This window comes from Penicillium roqueforti, assembly GCF_015533775.1.
Source record: "Penicillium roqueforti strain LCP96 04111 chromosome Unknown scaffold_15, whole genome shotgun sequence".
Taxonomy (NCBI): Eukaryota; Fungi; Ascomycota; class Eurotiomycetes; order Eurotiales; family Aspergillaceae; genus Penicillium; species Penicillium roqueforti.
In genome coordinates, this window is record NW_024067579.1 from 281,510 (window position 1) to 300,902 (window position 19,393).

Sequence of the window (19,393 nt, forward strand, 5' to 3'; positions counted from 1 at the left end):
CTTTTCTCCGCAGATAAACCCTGACTCCGCTTCACTGGAGGCCAACAACAGACAAACCAAGGACAAAATTATGCAGTCCCGGATTTGACAGCTCGAAAAGGACGGTCTCTATTCCCAGCCACATTGGCATGTTGACCAAAGATGGACTATCTCGTATCGGATTAACACGGCATCTCGCATGAGAGGACCATCTGGGCGGTTAATATCCTTCTCCGCACTCCAGACTTGATAAGGCTTTGCATTTACTATATACTACTAAAGTTCCTCGACTTCTATCCTCAATGTATCCTCGAACTGGCTACTGCCTAAAACTACTCTGCCATGACCATGTCGGTACTTGAGTCCCTATGGGGAACTATATTATCCATCCCAACGAAACAGGCCGTGGATATCTTTATCATTTTCGCTGTCTGTATATGGTTTATTATCGTCGTCTCACGGAAATGGGTTTCTAGTACGACCAAAGCCTCGAAAGGTGATCTAGAGAAACCCGTGCGAGGAAAGGTCACTAGGCCACCTGGTGGTAAGTAAATTCAGGATGGTAGTTCATGCAAGAGAAAGTCTCACTAACTTTCTGTAGAATGGACTCCATCGGACTTCAAACGGCCAACAGCAGCCCCATACGCAGGATGGGATGTCCACTCGACGAAGCCAATTCCCTACCGGCCGTTTAGATATGGCCCGTAAGTTGAATAAATCAATAGAGATACTGCTAGCCGTCTTTTAACCTCTCCTCGCAGAAAATACTACGTCACACTAGGTTTAAGAAGCATGAAATGGGACGAATGGATCGGTGAGTCGTTCTTCGATAGCCAGATCTCAGCAGCCCATTGACCTCATATACCCGGAACACAGAGCTCGACAACCACTATCTCAAGTACCACGCCGACAAATCACGCCGCATTGAAGAGCGCGGCAGCAAATGCTGCCACACCGCACCAGAGGCAATGGATGCTGCAATTGAACTACTGGAAGAACTGTAAGAGCAATCAAAACATACACATCCCTATCCAAGACCTCCCCTAACTCCTCTCACCAGATGCGCCTACCTCCCCGAAAGATACCCAAGCATGTTCACCAAGACCGCAACAGGAATAACCAACAAAGTAACCTACGAAACCTTCAACATAACCCAACGCCCACTGCCAGAAGACCCAATGGCAACAGCCGCCCGACTCGTCCAAGACGACCTAGCACTAATGATCGAGCGCCCAGACGGCGAATACTACCTCCTCGCCGGCGCAGTCCTATTAGCGGGATTCTGGCGACTGAGCGACAAGTTCGGGATGCGGCTCTCAGAAATCCACACATCAGGCGACGTACCGCAGTACAAGAGCAAGCTGGAAAAGGGGATGCTGAATTTCTTCCGCCGACTGCGGCCCGAAGAGCCGGTTCTTCGGAACAATTATTTCATCCAGGTCGACGATAACCTGGCGTGGTCGCATAGTATTGGGCCTGAGGATGCCGAGACGGTGTCGTGGAATACGGCGGAGAAGAACCGGGCAATTGAGAATCATTTCTTCCGCTCCGAGAGGCAGTCGCTGAGAAGATTGCCCAGATCTGGGGCGGTGGTTTTTACCATTCGGACTTATTTTGAGCCTGTTATTGGTATTGCTGAGGAGCCTTATGTCCCTGGCCGTTTGGCGGATGCGGTTAGGAGCTGGGGGGATGATGTTGGGAGGTATAAGGGGAAGGAGAAGTATCAGGATGTTCTGTTGGAGTATCTGGATGAGAAGCATAGACTGCAGGTTGAGGGGGGGTTAGATGTTGAGAAGGAGGATGAGGTTAGGAGGTATCCTCTTTGAATGCAATGTGAATGTGGCTTTTTATGGATGATGTCTTTCCTTATTCGAGTATTGGCGATATTCCTTTCCAAGATCAGGACTATTAGATGCAAATATTGCAATGCCTGATCCTGCGCATAATCAAAATCAAGAATATGACCTCCGGAAAGATGACCTCAACAGGCGCAATATGATGTACATAGTAAAAGAGCATGCTCAGTGCTAACCAACTGCATATTCCTGCACTTGCTGAATGCAACAAAAAAGCAAGTCTCAACTCAGGCTCAAACAAGACAGATCATATATCCGCAATGGGCCCAGCTCTCCGACCTCCACCCCGTCTCGCATAAGCCATCTCACGCTCCTCGCGCCAAGAGCACTCATCGCGGAACTCGCAGACCCGACATTTCCACGCATCCATGATATCCACGCCAACGGGATCTCGTTTGCCGCGCCACCAGGTCATCTGGTCAGCGAGGTAGGAGGTGAGGGTTGTCGGATCGAAGAGGAAAGATCGGCTTCCGATGAGCTGTCTGTTTAGGTCTTCATCGGGGACAGATGAGAGATATCTAGCCGTAAGCACTGGCGAGAGGAGGGTTGAGTATGGTTCCAAAAGCTCTGGCTGGGAAAGTGATGGAATTGATGGTGCGACGGATTGTGTGTCGGGGACATCTTCGGGGAGGAATGTGAGGCGGAGTTGCTGTATCATGAGACTCCAAAGACGGGAGAGGTTGTTATGTGTTAGAAGGGTATCGATTGAGTCCTGGCTAGCAGTGGAAGGATCCCGGCACTGTTCGGATTCTTGGGAGGAAAGAGCGTCGAAGAATTGGTCGTTCAGGCCGCCGACCTCCGAAACGAAGGCGTTCGTGAAGGGTTTCTCAGCATCGAAGTCGTAACGAGTGGCAAGGCGATCGATAGTTACATCGTCACTCGTGATCAGCCGGTTGAGCATATGGTAGTAGAGTTGCAGCTGGAGAAGAGTTGGCCGGAACCCCGTGCTTTTGACATTCGGTAGTGATCGGTTACCCTTCGTCTTCACGTCTGTCAAATAAATCCGGCGCAGGTTATAGACCGCCGCGGGCAATTCTGGCTCAGTGTGCCCCGTTTCCGCGGCTTCACTTTGCCCCAGATCCGAAAGCTTCATCCCGCCTTGCGAAGAAGAAAGCAAAAAGTCCGACAAGGACATCTGATACTCCGGCAGCGCAGCGCGCGATGCTACAGCGTCGGCATAGAACCCAGCAGCAGTAGCCTCAAGCTCCGGGTTGGGACATTCATAGGACAACTGATCAATGATGCCATTAACAAACTCCCCATCGACAACGCCCCAAACCTCCAGCTCACGCGTAACACCATACTCGCGCAGCATGCGCAGTCCCTGTATAACATTCCATATCCTGAGACCCCACGCGTCCTCTTTCGTCGTGATTTCCACAGGGACGGTAGTGTAGATCTCATCCTCGAGCGTCTTGTGCATGGTACTCCCCCTCTTCATCGCAGCGGTCCTCTTCTTCCGCCCATGTTTAGTCAACGAGAACCAGTACTGCAGCTCGCACCAAGCCGGCGAGACCAGATCCGTCACCGAAAACGCCTTGTTAGGTGCTTGCCGGAACCGTTCGACGGGGGATCGAGTATCGAGCGCTGCGGTGACAGGATCTTGCTGTGTCAATTCGAGCGCGCGCGCTGCGTTGCGCTCGCGTTCTCTTTCTCGGCCCTCAGTTGAATCAGCGGTCTCGACTAAACGCTTCGGAGAAGATGTCGTCAGCTCAATTCGGGTTGGATGTAACGGGACCAATATAATGGGAATGGGAAAGTGTGGATGATCAACGGCGAAGAGGAAGAGGAAAAGTAGAGACGATATAGCATACCAAACGGGCTACTCCTGTTGCTGTTGCCAGCGCGCGGATCTGACCTCCCCATTGCACTCGTCCTCGCACCCCATCTAGCCGTCTGACCCGGTCGAGGCTGCGACTGCCGCCATGACGAGTAAGGCTGTTCCCGGCCCAGCACCTTAGGCAGCCGAGCGCTAGCTGGCTCAATGCCATCCTCGACATCTGCAAGGAGTGCTTCTAGAGCTTCCGGTTGCAATGACTCGAGCTCGGCGAGTCCTGGGGATTTTGGTGCGGTGATGTGTTCGATCGGCGTTGGGGTTGAGGGCCAGGTTGATGTCGAGATGAAAGTGGCGTCGGCGGTCGCGTGTTCCGCGAAGGCTTTGTTTAACAGATTGTTCAACAGATCCTCTTCATCTAGAGTGAAGTCGGATCCGTAGTCAGTGTCATTATCATCTCTCTCTAGGCAGGACATGCCTGCGACGGGAGGGAATCATAACCTGTTAGATAGAGTTGATGTTCGGGTGCGTCATTGCGATGTTGAGGGAGCTGCCTTAAGAATCCCGTTGTTCTTACTGGCTGGCCATCACGTACTTGATAATAGAGATATTGGATAACTGTGACATAAAATTTAAATAGCAAAAGAGACTGAAGTCTATTGATCTAAGTAATTGCTCTTGGTATCCCATGCATCGCTCTAAAACAGAAGAATCCCAACGCCAATACTCCGCGGGGATCTATCTATAAATGTATACCTCCACTCAGCCTCAACTATACTTCCAGGTCTACTGTCCACGCATTCATATAGTCCCAGCAGAGATCATATTCCCCCCAGAAACAGGATGCAAAGAACCAGCACCCATGCCCTGCGCCTCAGCAAGCGCCTCAGCAGCCGCAACCTCCCTAGCAGCCTTCAGATTCAACCAGTTCAGATAGGTCTGCCAGCCAACCGCAATGCACCCAGAAAAGACGTTCCGGAATTGCGCCGGCACGTACATGAAGCTGAACGCAGTAACAATCGGCCAGAGCTTAACGCTGTTTTTGATACTAACAGGGAGAGCCTTCTTCACCCGCTCCCACGTCTCCTCGAACGTCGAACCAGCAAGAAGAGAGTGCATGCTAAAGAAGTACGTGTTGAAGACAGGAGTGAAACACGTCTGCTGCACGACGACTTTCGTCAGGATCGAGAGGAATTTGCTCGGGTAGTTGAAATGGTTGCCGAGGAACATGAACCTGAGAGGGAAGTTATATCAGTTAACAGTGTACAATACGAATACAGACCTCTCCACTAATATGTAACAATCTAATATCCCTGGTCGCATGTCGCACGTCGCCATAATCAAATCCGCATCACAAAAACATACCAGTGATAAGTTGGAATACTCGACGCAGCGCCAACACACAAACTCCGCAGAGTCCTAAGCGGATCATAACCAGCGCTCACAGTCTCCCCTTCCCCAACCCCAGCCGTATCCCCATCTTCTGCGTCCGATTTCGCAGGCGCAGGAACCTCAGAAGGAAACAGCATCTGCGCGCTCAGATCACCACACAGGTATATAACAATCGAGCTCCAGAACTGCGTTGTATACGGCTTGCGATCTTGCGCGCGCGCGTACCATCTCCCAAACTTCCCCAGCGGACCGGCCATTACCACCGCGCGGAAGCCGCGACTTCGCGTTGGTGTGGTCGGTGCTCCGGCTGCGGTAGCGGCAGGGGCTGTGTCTGGGCGCGGGCGCAGGGGTGGAGTTGGGTGGCTTGAATGGTGCGAGTGCGAGTGCGAGTGTGGTGGGTGTGCAGGTGTAGCATTTCTCTCTGCTGGTGTCTTTCCCGTAGAGGAGTCCGAGTTGTATCGGTGTTGTGGGCGTCCGCGGCGCAATACTTGCGGCTTGGATATGGGGGTTATCGGTCGGAAGGGGGTTGAGGGTGAGGTTGAGGCCCTTGGTAAGAGGGCATTTCGGAGGGGGTTCATGACCAAGACCTCATATGGTTATTTGAGTGAGGATAGTTGAAGGTGGAAGTAAAGAAAATTGTGAGTCAAGAAACAATGGCTTTGAAATCCGACCTCGGGGATTGTGGCGATAAGAGCCGAAAAGCGGGGGAAATGCCGAGATCAGTCCCGGATGCGGTTCTAATTAGGGTTGGGTTAATTTGTTTACATTTAACTCTATTCGTAGAAGATATATATAGACTTGTAGAAAAGGCGTCCGAAAGTAGCCTGGTATGTATATGTATGTATGTGTTTCTTAAATCAATCCCAAACTCCAGCTATACAAATGCAGCCCATAAAAACATTAGTCGGATGAGGTTACCCTCGGTGATATGAACGGGTATCAAAATAGAAACAAAGGTATAACACGCAAAAAGGGCACTTTTAGTGATCCCAAAGCAAAGGGGTCAATAGAAACTATGATTAGTGACACAGACATGTATAGGTATGACAAGCCCGGACAGAGATGGTAAGGTGAGAGGGAATAAACAGCTGATCATCAGCCGCCTATTGCTTGAAGGATTCACGGGTGTTGACACGGTCGATATCGTAAGGATTTCCCTCATACGTAACCGAGCGAGCCAACGAGGCACCAGTGCGAATAGAAGCAAGGGAGTGCGCACGGCTGCGAATGCGCTCCGTATTAGCAAGTTCTTCAACGCCGTCCTGGGATTCGCTGGAGAGTGAACCGTCGGGCAGAGCTTCTGTGCGGTCGTATTCCTCCTTCTCATCTTCCATCGGTTCTGGAATGGCCTGTTCCTGGATCTTGCGCATGAATGCCTCGGACTGGGCGGCGAACTTGCAACGGGTGCGGATCGCGGGTCCGTATTTGTAGAACAGGAATGGGAAGGGCACACAGGCGAGCGCCAGGAAGGCCGGGATCGATGAGGCCCAGTGGATACCCAGGTTGTTGTACATGTAGGTGGTGAAGAGAGGGAAAGCGGCACCGAATAGGGAACGGATAACGGAGTTGGCGGCTAGCACGGAGGCGGCGAAGATGGTGTATGAGTCAATGAGGTAGTTCATGATGCTGAGGAAGACTAGGACCATTCCGAAGCCAAAGGGAACGCCGGCTGCGATGCTGACCATGAAGTGGATTGAGGGGTAGTTAGTCCATGCGAACCAGAATAGACCGACTGGGATTGCGACGGATGCGACGAGGCAAGGCGGAAGACGTGCCTCCGGGGGTGCGAAGCCATTATATCTGTCGGATACCTCAACATAGCGCTTGTTGTCAAAGAGGGAGTAGATGACGGCAGACAACATTCCGATCATGATCCCGAGGAAGGCGAGGCCACTAACACCCTGGTTCCAGCCACGGGACTGCTCGTAGACAATGGGGAAAGCGGCGAACATCATATACAAGGTACCGTAAACGATAGCCATGTAGAGAGACAGCAGGAACACAATAGGCTCCTGGAACAACAGAATCCAAGGGCGGGAGAGCGACACCTTGAAAGAGTCCTTCAGAGAGACCTTGCCTTGGTCGATTTCAATCTTACTCCGGTAGACCTGGCCTGACAGCTTTGACAGTCTCTCCGCACGGCGACGGAGTAGCACGGGCGCATAGGTCTCGGGGATGGTCAGAGAGCCAATAATCCAAACCGTACCAGCAAAGACGGCAAGGAAACCCATGACCCATTGCCAGCCACCGTCACTCATACCAATGAATCCACCAGCGATGGGGCCGATGATAGGGCCGAGGAAAGGTGCAGCGGCGAACAAGCTCATAGCGATACCTCGCTGTCTAGCGGGGAACATGTCCGCAATGACACCACCGGCGTTGGTCAAAGGCGAAGATCCAAATGAACCGGCGAAGAAGCGAAGGATGATGATAGACCAGGCATTTCTGGAACCTGCGACACCAGCATTGAATGCCGTGAGGGCGGCGTAGGTACCAATGAACAGTACTTGACGACCAAACAGCTCACTCAGTGGAGCCCAGAGCAAAGGTCCGATCTATACCAAGCAAATAACGTTAGTATGCATGCGAGGCAGATTGCGCAAGAGTAAATATCTAAAAGATGAGATCTTACCGCGAAACCGAGAACGAAAAGCGAAACACCGAGAGTGGCAACTTCTTGTCCAATGTCAAAATCCACCATAATCTCTCGAATACCGCCGGTATAGGCAGACGACACCAGTGAAACAGCCAAGGTTGCGACGGCGACCAGCATGGTAAAAGTCCATTTCTTCACCTCGCTAAAGTTCATGGGATTGCGAGGGTCGTTGGGAAGCCATGTTACTGCAAAAGGGTCCTCATCTGTTCCTGAACCGGGGTATGGGTGGTCGATGATCTCTTGTGTGACGACACCTTGGTCAAAGACCAATCGCCAGTATGGAATTTTCGTTGGGGCGGAGGACTCGATCTTGTCCGAGACCTGAGGGTCTGAGTCAGCTGCCATGGTGGGCAGGTAGTGAATTAAGGTTTCGATATATAGTCGACAGTAGTTGAGTATGTATTTGCTAATTAGAATGAAAATTGCGTGGGTTCCTGAAGCTATGCGGGGGATAGAAAGGTTAAGGAATGTCGAAAAATTAGTGGAATGAGAATTAGATATGGACGTCAACTGCCAGCTATATATAAAGGGGGGGTTGTCAAATTTATGAACGCGATATATGCAAATAAAGTACGGATAAGTGGAATAAGTGGGATAGGTGGGCCTCGGACCCGGGCAAGATATGATCCGAGAAAATTTGCGATCTGGACCCCAGGGGCATTATTTGATATTGATTTCATCCTGATTTCATGCCTAATCCGTACATACCTCTCAGACTGAATTGAAGGGCTATGTGTCGTACAAATATGAGTGTTCAGATGCAGCCCTGGAGGCAAGACGTACAGTGCTCTCGTTCTGTTTGCAGCCACGTTTTTGCGCCACGTGATTTATGCAGGTTTTATGTCGAGCCACTCGGGTATGCGGCATCTATCTGATTGGGTCACTTGACCGCAAGTTTCAGAGCAGATCAATAAGCCAACGAAAGGTTAACTACGGGATTATGATCCTAGCTCTTCTATTCTAGTCTAGTCTATTCTGAAGGTTCGATCTTGTTTTCGATCTCGTATCTCTTTACATCACGGAGTACTCCGTGACTTTTCTAATAATGTACAGTAGTATTGTATACCAATAAATATGACAAATACACATGGTCATGCATAACCCTCGGACCCCGCCCACATTCGGACGTTCCGCATGGGACTCGGTACCTAACCGAAGTTTCATCCACCCGTAGACGTTCCAAAGAACAGATCGAGAACCGATCTAAAGATCGGATATTCATGGCAATCTCCGATGCACGTACATAACTATTTTTTTATGATCTTTATCACCACTATGACCGATTAACTCCGTGTACATACATACTTCATAAACACGAACAGATTCTGATTATTCATCAAGGTCAGGGGTCTGCATACCAGATTTTAGGACCCCGGATGCAAGTTTCCCGATCGGGGTGGCGCCGCTTTCTGGCGCTTAGGGTCCTGTTCACTGAATATCTGACGACATGATTACAACATAGGGTCTTTGTTCAGTGACACTTGATTCTGGACTTCAGGTTTATTTATTGAGGGGATCACTGGTTTCGAATTAATTGAGTAGTTACCCCGGGGCCTCAGCCTTAATAACTACTGGTCAGTTACCTGATTAGGTTAGAGGAGGCTTAACATTACGTAAGGCGCCCCTCTGTTGGGTGCCGAACCTTGGCCGAACTCTAGAGATATAGCCTTTTTAGCCTCACCTTGTCCTTCTTTTCCTTTTTTTTTTTCTTTTTTTAAACAGAGGTACGTACCTGGATGTTTATATGGTTCCTAGCCAGAGGTAGAACCTTGGAACCAGACCTGGAATGCCTTAAAATATGTGTCATGTCAGTCGGTACTGCAGATCACTTACTTGGACGAACTTAGATATATATACATATTGAAGAGAGGACCCTGCCACGAAGGACAGGGGCACCGACAGACCTGCCTGCGAACAGGTGTGAGAGCAGAGTCGTCACTGGTAGTAGGGTGCTAGAGAGGAGAACACCATGGGGTGACTACTGAGAAGTGAAGGTGGAAAGGTGTCTGCGTTGCTCACATGGCCACTTAGTCATCCTGCTCTGGAAACCCCCACTGCAATATATGATAGAGGGTTTCAGTTCAAAGGGCCTTGGAAAGATCAATCTATGGAGAACAACGTCTAAAAATACGGAATCTTTCCTGACTCTGCTGTAAATCTACGAATCTTCGGGGTTTTTTCACACCTGTGCGAATCCTTTCTGTTCCAGCGGACAACATGGCTGATATTGAGCCTCTTCGTACATGTTCTTGCGACAGAAACGAGGATGGTCATCAAGCGCCCGAGAGTCAAGTTACATCTGTGCATCAAGCTGTCGTCGAAGGGAATATCGAGCTCCTCGAAGTGCTGATTCGGGATGGAGCCGACATTTCTACTACAATTTCCTCCCGTGATTTCACGGCGCTTCACCTCGCTGTTCAGGGGGGTAATGAGGCGGCCACACGACTTCTCATTCACGCCGGAGCGAATGTTTCTGCGCCCAGTTATGACGGCGTGACACCATTGCACAATGCAGCTGCTGGAGATTCGGTCGCGGTAGCTGAATTACTCGTCAAGTCTGGGGCTGAAATCAACGCACGGAATATCGATCACGAAACACCATTGCATGTAGTGGCCTTGTTTGGGAACTACCAAATTGCAAAGCTCCTGATTGATGTTGGATCCGATATCTCAGCAACAGAGTGCTACGGGAACACAGCGCTGCACATTGCTGCCGGCCGTGAGCATCTCGAGATAGTTCATTCTCTTCTTGAGGCTGGAGCGGACGTGAATGCTATTAACAACAATGGAGATCCCGTGCTACATCATGCAGGCAGAGATGATCCAACATGCGTTGATCTGCTTCTCAGCCATGGCGCAGATGTGTATATGAAAGGTGAGGGAGGGGACACTTTCTTGCATCGGGCAGCTGAAAGCTCCGCGGAACTAGTGCGTGTCGCTCTTGGAGCCGATGCCAACGTCGAGGCAACCAACGATGAAGGAAAAACCCCATTGCATTCTGCAGCTGCGTATGGCGAAAAGCAATCAATCCGACTTCTACTCGATGCGGGTGCGAATGTGAATGCAACCACCAAAATTGGCGAGACCGCATTGCACCTAATTTCTGGCGATTCTTCAATAGATGAATCTGATGAGAAAGCAAGGCTACTCATTGATGCTGGTGCCGACATCAACGCGAGGACTGTATCGGGACAAAGCGCCCTTGATCTTGCAAAAGACAGCAATGCTACAGTTATACAAGTACTATGCGAAAGATAGAAATCAAATTGGTAGAATCATAGTCTCAGTGTCGCAAATGAAGTTTACACTAGACAAAAAACATCAAGTCACCTACGGAGACGACCACAACGAAGCAGGATTAGAATCATGAAATGAAGGTAGTGCGGTGTCGCATGACGTGGAAGACTGTCTTTGACATGGGTGGCCTGACCTATGTCTACATCTATTTTCAAGCAGCTAGTGCTGCTTCGGGTGTCTATTCGCTTATAGTCTGACTCGGCACTTGACATTCGGATATACCCTCGGGTCCATGGGTATCTAGAGCGCTGGTGCCTTGGCGTTGACAAGTTCCAAGGTTGGCAGAGTTGGCAACGGGGCCTGAAAGTTTAACGATGTATAACTAATCTTCGTAGCTCCACTAGTTATGCCCTGATTTATTTATTTGTAAATTTTTAAAGGTGACATGAGCAGTCAAAAAATAATAGATTCTCTCTCGAGGTCCTCTCCAATCAGAACATCTTTACCAATCTTTGACAGGACTAGCTCGCATGTTGTAGGCGGAGCTCCTCCCAGGAAGAGTCATCCGCTGGATCAACCTTGGAAGAGCCCCTTGTCCTCTGGCACTACCGAGATCCACTCTTTCATCTGGCGAATATCCGTAATCTCGGATTGCAGACGACCTGATTTTGTTCTTCATTTTCGCATGCTTAGAGCAAATATCTATATGGGAGATTCTATCGGTTTTGACTTCTCATAAACTACAGGTTACTTCTCTCCAATCTCACATTGCAAGACATGGGATATCACACCAGGTCTACGACTACAAAAGATACAAAAGGGTCGATATCACAAACCGGATCAACCTATTCAACTAATTCTGTCGACGGAATGGGGGACAAAAACGAACGACCCCATTTGCTGCAACAGTGAAAAATGTTCTCCATGGGCAAATCTCCCTTTCAGAACAGTCCTTCTCCTCAATACTGCGGAAGATCCAGATTTGCAAAGAAGAGACATTGAATAATGCTTGGCTGCAATTTCACACGGACGCTCGGTGTCATAAGGAAGAGGGAGGCTCACCAGGAAGAAGGCAAGTGACCGCAGACAGGTCTTGCTATCCCACCTGCTATGATAAACGTATGATCCATATGAAAAGGCTTTTCAAAGCGACCCGAAGTTACTCGTCTCATGTCTGGCATGCTATCAAGAACAAAGTGCTGAATGCGGCAGATCTTTGCGACAGAGATGATGTTCTTCCACTTTCCAGCTCCTGCTTCGGGTCATCCTCGTTCTCAATCGATCTTTAATTGGTCTCGCTCGTCACGGTAAACACACCATGAGCCATAAGCCCCAAAGAAAGCGATCTCAAGACTTTCTACATCAAAGCTGTCTCCCGTATTGAGGCTCAGGTGGTCGGGGGGTTGAAATTATTCAAAAGCCGTCGAGCTGAAACGGAGTTGACATTCCTGGTGACAGTTCCCGCGCACTATCCCTTAAAAGGCGAACTCACTACACATCTGCCTTGGTGTTCTATATACCCAGCACCGTGATAATCCTGCTCTGCGCGTTGGGTGTCATTTCAATTCGATATAAAAATAGATTGTAGTTCTTGAATAGGAACCAAATTAACGAGGAAAGGCTGTTCCAGGGAAACCTATATAATCTCTTCTTTGGCCATTTACTACCTCTTGGCCAGTCCAATCACTAGGAATGAAATTCAAGGCTGGTAAAAGTGGTCGATTTCTTGAGCAGATGAACCATCAAAAATGCCAGTGGACCTCGGGAGCTTCCATCTCCCGATTGACATCACTCATGCGACCAATCAGCGGTGAAAATACCTCTGTATTGTATGTAACAGTTACTATACATATCGAGGGGAATCGAGGCTAGAATTTTCCACGTGTCTTAGCGCCTTCTTTCTTGCCTCAGGCCAAATAGATCCATACCTGTAACGAACTAACTGACTATGTATGGATCCACCGAGGATGGATACATCTACCACGAGACTATATAGCCTTGATCTTAGTACCCAATATGTCTATACGTGTCAGGCTCTAGCAATACATGCTTCTCATCTTCAGCTACCTCCTTCTCTCATATCGAGGCCTTTCCGGCTATGTGGGAAGTAAGATCAAAGAAACAAAACACGCGTTCAAGTCACTCTGTCTCCACTTAAACTTGGCATGACAGCTGGGATCCATAACTAGATACGGAGTACGGAGTAGCGTCTTCAGCCTTGCAAAAAGAAGAATCTTTGATTTTTAACATGCAGAATAGATCACCTGTTCACAGTAACTGTTATATCGGTGTTTTCATACTAAGGATGCGCTCCAGGTGCCTCTCGTCTGCGTATGTTGTACTGGGCTTGATACCAGGATCGGCAAATGTATTCATCTGATCTACTCATTGTTCTTTCGAGTTCAGGATTGGTCATATGATACTACCCTGCGCAGATAATCCTGTTTTATATGAACATTCCTCGGGATCTGAAGGGTAATGAACCTTACAGTACTACCTACTTTACTACCTACATACAGCCGCCTAGAGCCTCTATGACACGCTGAGCTCATTCAAGTCTCGCTTTTGATTCGAGTCAAGTGCTTACGTGGCAATCAGGTTTGTGTCTGGCCAGGACTTTAATATGGTATGATATGAACCAGTCGGAAAGCGGAAACTCGCATTCAGATTGCGTGCTGTGTGCTGTGTGCTGTTCAATTCTTTGTTTGGTTGCTTGATTATTGTATTGTTGTATTGCAGGATTTGATTGCGGACTTCCAAGTTCCAGTCACTTGAAAGGCAGGATTAGGTCAAGATGAAGTCATAGTCGAGATGTACATTGAGTGCTTCGGATATGAGTCAAGTACTAGGTAGTATAAAGAGATGACCCCACGTTCTTGAAGCGGGGTTTTCCAAGTGGCCGAGAATTTGTTCTTGTCTCAGTCAGATTCCATTGTCTGTTTGTCGCTGTCTAATTATAGAATCTCGTACTTAGGATTCCGTTGCGCAACGAGAGAAAACCTGCCGGGAGATTCGGGGTGGGATCAAATCACCTGTTTTTAGGTTGGTTTGGAAGGAAAGGACGATGTCCGAGATGGTATGTTTTTTTTGCAGTTTAACCAATTTCCGATCTCATTTTCGACGGTGTTGTTGGGCGTTAGTACTACCGAGTGAAAGGCAACCTTGCGACCGAGGACGGACATGAGACCACAAGACCCAAAGAGAACAAAGCAAGAATACTTCAGGCCACAGCGGACTAATGGCTACCCAAAAAGACAAGTCGGTCGCAAATCACATAAATTAAGATTTACCATTTACAATGAAAGAAGTATTGAATCAAGAAGACAGCATTAAAGCGTCTTGTCATGAGATGATGCGCGCTAAGGCATCATGTTAAAGGGAGCCCCCGTAATGTACATGCCCATGACTGATCCATCAATCGATGGTGAGCAGTAGCATCGATAAAAAAGCAAAATTGCGAAGCAACCCAGTGCCGAAACCCATTGATATTGAAAGCAAACCCATCATGTATCGCCAGTAGTCATGATAAAAAGATAAAAACAAACCCCATGATCGCCTTTCAGAAAACCAGCTCGTTGAAAAGAAAAATTACGAGCGCTCGCCACGGAGACGGCGGGCCAACTGGATGTCCTTGGACTGGATGGTGACACGCTTGGCGTGGATGGCGCACAGGTTGGTGTCCTCGAAGAGAGAGACGAGGTAAGCCTCAACGGACTCCTGGAGAGCACCGATGGCAGAGGACTGGAAGCGGAGATCGGACTTGAAATCCTGGGCGATCTCACGGACCAGACGCTGGAAGGGGAGCTTGCGGATCAGGAGCTCAGTGGACTTCTGGTAGCGACGGATCTCACGGAGAGCGACGGTACCTGGAGATGAACGTTAGAAATGTTTCAAGTGGATTCGTCGGCGACAGCAGATATGACTTACCGGGCTTGTAACGGTGGGGCTTCTTGACACCTCCGGTAGAAGGAGCGGCCTTGCGAGCGGCCTTGGAAGCGAGCTGCTTACGGGGAGCCTTGCCACCAGTGGACTTACCTATTTGCGACAGTCAGTAAAATGTCTCATGTCCAACGCGTGAACGCGTCGCCCATCCTCAAGGCGGACACCCGACTAATCAGGTATCTGCAGTGAGATGAATAAAATATGATAGAGGTAATACTTACGGGCAGTCTGCTTGGTACGAGCCATCTTTGATGATAGACTTGATGAAAATGTGGTTTTGTTGATGAAAGAGTTGGTTGGTGGTGGATGGATGTAAAAGGGAAGAGAGATGCGGGTGGGGGAAGAGTATTTGTAGGAGACGGGAGGGGGGGGATTGATCTGGAAGGGAGCCACGAATCAGCGCACGGCAGCCGATCAGGATCAGTCAGGAAACTCAGCGCGTAGGACTGGGGACTGCGCAGCGTGTAGCCCAGAGACCGATTTGCGGTGAGCTCTGATTGGCCGAGCTGGATCAAAGTGCTGGTACTGCCAACTAAGCGAGAGGTGGGCCAATGAGAACGCAGGATCAGGGAGTATAGAATGCTCAACCCTTGAATTCTTGATCTTGCACCCAACCTCCTTTGGATGGGGGAGTCATGCATCTGAGCGTGCTCACCATCATTTGGAATGTATAATCCTTTCTTTTTCCTACAATTTTACATTGTTGGTGGCGGGTGATACCAGGATCAAAGACCGACCACGGCAAAGTCGGCGAGCCAACTCTGGGGTCTCCCGGCAGATCAAGGTTGGTCTGTGATCCTGCGCTCTCATTGGCGGACGCGATCCCTAGCGCGTGATTTCCCAATCCTCGCTCATTCCCGTATCATACAAATATCCTCTGTCCACTTCCGTTTCTTTTCCCTCTTCTTCCATCAATTCCATCGACAACCTCTCAATTACCAACTTATCTCCATCCCACTTCTACAACCCCCTTTTTCTTCTAATCCATATTCAATATGTCTGGCCGTAAGTTCTTACCCCACACTTCCACTTCTCCAACGCGTTCTAACGCGTCTCATTTCAGGCGGCAAGGGTGGAAAGGGTCTCGGCAAAGGTGGTGCCAAGCGTCACCGCAAGATTTTGCGTGACAACATTCAGGGAATCACCAAGCCCGCTATCCGTCGTCTCGCACGTCGTGGTGGTGTCAAGCGTATCTCCGCTATGATCTACGAGGAGACCCGCGGTGTCCTCAAGACCTTCCTCGAGGGTGTCATCCGTGACGCTGTCACCTACACTGAGCACGCCAAGCGCAAGACTGTCACTTCTCTTGACGTTGTCTACGCTCTCAAGCGCCAGGGCCGTAAGTTTCCACGTATCTTCCCATTCTCCAGCGCGTCTCTAACCTTCCTCTTCAGGTACCCTCTACGGTTTCGGTGGCTAAATCATTTGTTGTTTTCTTTTCCGGGCTGGTTCACGGTACGACGGGACGTTGGGGTGTTCTCTGATTTATTTTACTGCAACTGTCATGGGTCTCTGGGTTTGCTTTTCATATCACTCGATTACCACTATTGCGCGTCCATAGTGTGCGCTTCTGAGCTTTTCTGTATCATAACGGCCTCTACATTACGGCTGGCACCATAGACATGGTGGGATCAAGCACATAAGTGCGATCCGATACGAATACAATCAATCAAAACTTGAAATAATTGATGTCTGTTCTGAGTCGATCTCGTGGTAGATGTACCTGTACGTTCTTGTTTATTGGCTTCTATTTTGTATTTTGGTGCTTGCCATTCTATCGTCGGTGGCTTGATCTTTCGGTCTTCGCGTTGCTTGACGCGTTGTTTTGACTGCCTGAGGCTGGCCTCTTTTCCATGCCCAACATCAACCCACCATGGACTATATTCGTTCGATCTCTGTTATTGACCTAGTGTTCCTAGATCTTCAACCCTCTATATGTCTATTCTATCGTAGTTCATTGTGTTGCTGGTTCTTCAGTACTTCCATGATGTATGCAGGCGACCATATACACTTCTGTAACAATTCATCATGCTTTTTTGTAGTTTGCATTTAATTGCGTCTGCTGTGCTTTATTTTCATGTTCCAGCTATTTGAATGGCTAACTCGTATGATTTGAAGTATGTGTGTTGTTGGAAGAGTGTGTGTAGACGTAGATGCATACTGATTTATACCACGGATATATATCAAGCCAAACATTAAACCATAGTCTCACTCAGCGCACACAAAGGCATTGAACTCGAACAAAATACACACAGATAATAAATACGCAAGTAAAATACTATATACATACTTCAATAGAGCCATATAGACCCCGCATTGTGGTGTGGCGAGCGAAACAGATCTGTTACCCAAATCGAAGATGAACCCCCCAAAAAGGAAGTTCAACCTTGCTTGGCGCTATGAAGCATGACAGATTCGGATCTACCCACAACCAAGCGGCAAATGCACATATAATCGAAACATGCGAGAGATGGATTTAGTATTCAGATTTGGAATAGAAATATATGGTGTCCTTTGAATGTCAGGTGATGGAGACTAATTTATCATACGAAGACCGAGTTGAACCGCCTGAAACGGAGGTCCATACTTTTTTTGCCACCCAGCTGTATACTACAAGGTCGAGAGAAATAAATCCACCAATACATTTGAATAGACCAACAGGCCTGCAGATAATACAAACATGGAGTACCCACCAAGAGACGAATATACAACAGAGCACTATATGGTCAATTAGCAACCATCCACCTCCAACTCGCCCACCCTTGGTGAAGCTGACAAGACTTGGTCTTCTCATTCCATCTATTCCCACCCGCGAGATATCGCCTTGGATTCAACTGTCTTACCAACAAGCTGCTTTCGCAGGAGCGTGATATAAGCCCCAGGCTAGGCCGTGGTATCAATGATTTTCCCAGTTCATTCCATAGCCACGGCATTCCCAGTCGGCTATCTTCTGGTCCATCATCGCCACAGCCAAGTCATAGGAAAACTGTGGAATTGTTTTCATCAAACCGTCTGGGAGTTTCAACGGTAGAGATCCCTGTTCGGACCACTGCCTCATCCTTCCCAACAGTATCAGATTGTCCATGGTCAGTTTGATTGCCATGTCCTGCAACCCTCTATCGCTCCCGGGTGTTGAGTTGTAGATCTCAGTAATCGCATGCGTGAATGTCTCCAGGTTTATCTGTCGGGTCAGCTCTTGATTGGCCTTGGCCTTTGAGAGGGACTTCAGTCCTTCAATGAACATCCGGTCTGCCAGGGAGTACATCAAAATGTGAAACGATAGGGTGTCAGATATGATCGCTGGCCTCTTGGCTTGTTCAAGAATCTCCATGGCATCCGAGTCCGGTGTTGGTTTGTGTTGATCGATAGAGATGTCTCGCGCTGGGCAGTGAACCTACGCCCATAGTCCAGGTGGTAGAGATACTCGATCATCCCTTCAACCAAGAGCGGCTCTTCTTGTAGTACGACCCTATTTGTGAATGCCTCCTTGGTTATATTAGTCGAGGTGCAACACTCATATGTTGTTCTCTATCTTACCTGGAACCCACTGTCACAGGCTTTGGCAAAGAAATCCGATCGTGGGCAAAGTATGCACTTGTGCACGGCATATTCATCGTCTCGACACACAATGATCAGGTCACTGTATATTGGCTCAACCCGTATGCTGTGATGACGTTGATTGTCTTTCTGGTCTCTGTGGTAGTATCTGGTACTTTTTTAAGGCGTCCAAAAGCTCCTTGGCAGGGCTGACATCTTCATTCTCTCCACCTTGATATGTAGTCCCCAACTGTCGGATTATCCTGGCGCAGGTACTCTCGTCCTTCATATCGACGAGACAGTGGTGAGCGTTAGGTGTGGGACGTTCAGATTTTATTCTCTGCGTTGAGGTTACTGATGAAAGTGAGTGCAGGGTGAGAGATCAAGAGTGAAGGATGGTGGGGTCAGCTGATGAGTAGGTCTGCATTCTTTTAAGAGTGAGAGTATATGTGCAAGTTGATGTTTGGTTACCTGGTCTACCTAGCCATCCCAATAAAGAACAAGACCAGGTAAGACCATAACAGCCAGACGTGCTGGTGAATTGCTAACTTTTTAATTTGTCTAGAGCCTGCGTGAGATCTTGAAAAAAAAAAAAAAAAAAGATAGACAATAGCATGTCCTGGTTTCGATCCAGGGTCCTATTGTGAGTTAGTTTGGTGTTTGTGAGTCAAATTGGGTTCGGTGAAACGTACCTCCGGGTTATGAGCCCGGCGCTCTTCCCCTGAGCTAACATGCTAGGATGTTGACAATTTATTTCACCTTTGACAACATAGACCAAGATATACAAGGGAGATCTTCCTAGAAATTGTTCACTTAGATATGATGAGTTCTAACTTCTGTTTAAAGGGCTACCGGTATAATGGAACTCGTCTACAGGAACTCTGGTGTCTGCAACTGGACGTCACATGTCTATTGTTTACCCTCTATTCCCTATTCATGGAATAAAGATGCCTTACAGCTTACTGCCTCATTGCCAAGAGGGCCTCCTGCTCATTGCTGGCTCAGATAATTTCAGTAACT

General features: G+C 48.6%; 8 protein-coding genes across 8 annotated transcripts; 3 read left to right on the forward strand and 5 right to left on the reverse strand.

Annotated features, from left to right (window-relative positions):
- Positions 1-321: 321 nt before the first annotated feature.
- On the forward strand, positions 322-1,805 carry LCP9604111_5971 (heme-dependent oxidative N-demethylase family protein; the record flags this gene model as incomplete). The annotated part of the gene is made up of 5 exons (XM_039073840.1): positions 322-523; positions 581-683; positions 741-793; positions 856-979; positions 1,040-1,805. 5 exons carry the CDS (start codon positions 322-324, stop codon positions 1,803-1,805), a joined length of 1,248 nt encoding a protein of 415 aa, XP_038928006.1.
- A 277-nt stretch (positions 1,806-2,082) lies between these two features.
- On the reverse strand, positions 2,083-4,085 carry LCP9604111_5972 (exonuclease V; the record flags this gene model as incomplete). Its single annotated transcript, XM_039073841.1, has 3 exons — positions 2,083-3,525; positions 3,650-3,669; positions 3,737-4,085. 3 exons carry the CDS (start codon positions 4,083-4,085, stop codon positions 2,083-2,085), a joined length of 1,812 nt encoding a protein of 603 aa, XP_038928007.1.
- Positions 4,086-4,410: 325 nt separating this feature from the next.
- LCP9604111_5973 (Mpv17/PMP22 family protein) lies at positions 4,411-5,579 on the reverse strand (the record flags this gene model as incomplete). Its single annotated transcript, XM_039073842.1, has 2 exons — positions 4,411-4,843; positions 4,975-5,579. The coding sequence occupies 2 exons, from the start codon at positions 5,577-5,579 to the stop codon at positions 4,411-4,413; spliced, it is 1,038 nt and encodes a 345-aa protein (XP_038928008.1).
- Positions 5,580-6,104: 525 nt separating this feature from the next.
- LCP9604111_5974 (MFS transporter) lies at positions 6,105-8,002 on the reverse strand (the record flags this gene model as incomplete). The annotated part of the gene is made up of 2 exons (XM_039073843.1): positions 6,105-7,556; positions 7,634-8,002. 2 exons carry the CDS (start codon positions 8,000-8,002, stop codon positions 6,105-6,107), a joined length of 1,821 nt encoding a protein of 606 aa, XP_038928009.1.
- Positions 8,003-9,874: 1,872 nt separating this feature from the next.
- LCP9604111_5975 (ankyrin repeat domain-containing protein) lies at positions 9,875-10,915 on the forward strand (the record flags this gene model as incomplete). The annotated part of the gene is made up of 1 exon (XM_039073844.1): positions 9,875-10,915. One exon carries the CDS (start codon positions 9,875-9,877, stop codon positions 10,913-10,915), a length of 1,041 nt encoding a protein of 346 aa, XP_038928010.1.
- Positions 10,916-14,482: 3,567 nt separating this feature from the next.
- Positions 14,483-15,082, reverse strand: hhtA (histone H3; the record flags this gene model as incomplete). The annotated part of the gene is made up of 3 exons (XM_039073845.1): positions 14,483-14,760; positions 14,822-14,929; positions 15,058-15,082. The coding sequence occupies 3 exons, from the start codon at positions 15,080-15,082 to the stop codon at positions 14,483-14,485; spliced, it is 411 nt and encodes a 136-aa protein (XP_038928011.1).
- Positions 15,083-15,831: 749 nt separating this feature from the next.
- On the forward strand, positions 15,832-16,256 carry LCP9604111_5977 (histone H4; the record flags this gene model as incomplete). Its single annotated transcript, XM_039073846.1, has 3 exons — positions 15,832-15,841; positions 15,900-16,175; positions 16,231-16,256. The coding sequence occupies 3 exons, from the start codon at positions 15,832-15,834 to the stop codon at positions 16,254-16,256; spliced, it is 312 nt and encodes a 103-aa protein (XP_038928012.1).
- Positions 16,257-17,732: 1,476 nt separating this feature from the next.
- LCP9604111_5978 (BTB/POZ domain-containing protein) lies at positions 17,733-18,662 on the reverse strand (the record flags this gene model as incomplete). The annotated part of the gene is made up of 4 exons (XM_039073847.1): positions 17,733-18,085; positions 18,235-18,322; positions 18,374-18,500; positions 18,550-18,662. The coding sequence occupies 4 exons, from the start codon at positions 18,660-18,662 to the stop codon at positions 17,733-17,735; spliced, it is 681 nt and encodes a 226-aa protein (XP_038928013.1).
- Positions 18,663-19,393: the final 731 nt, after the last annotated feature.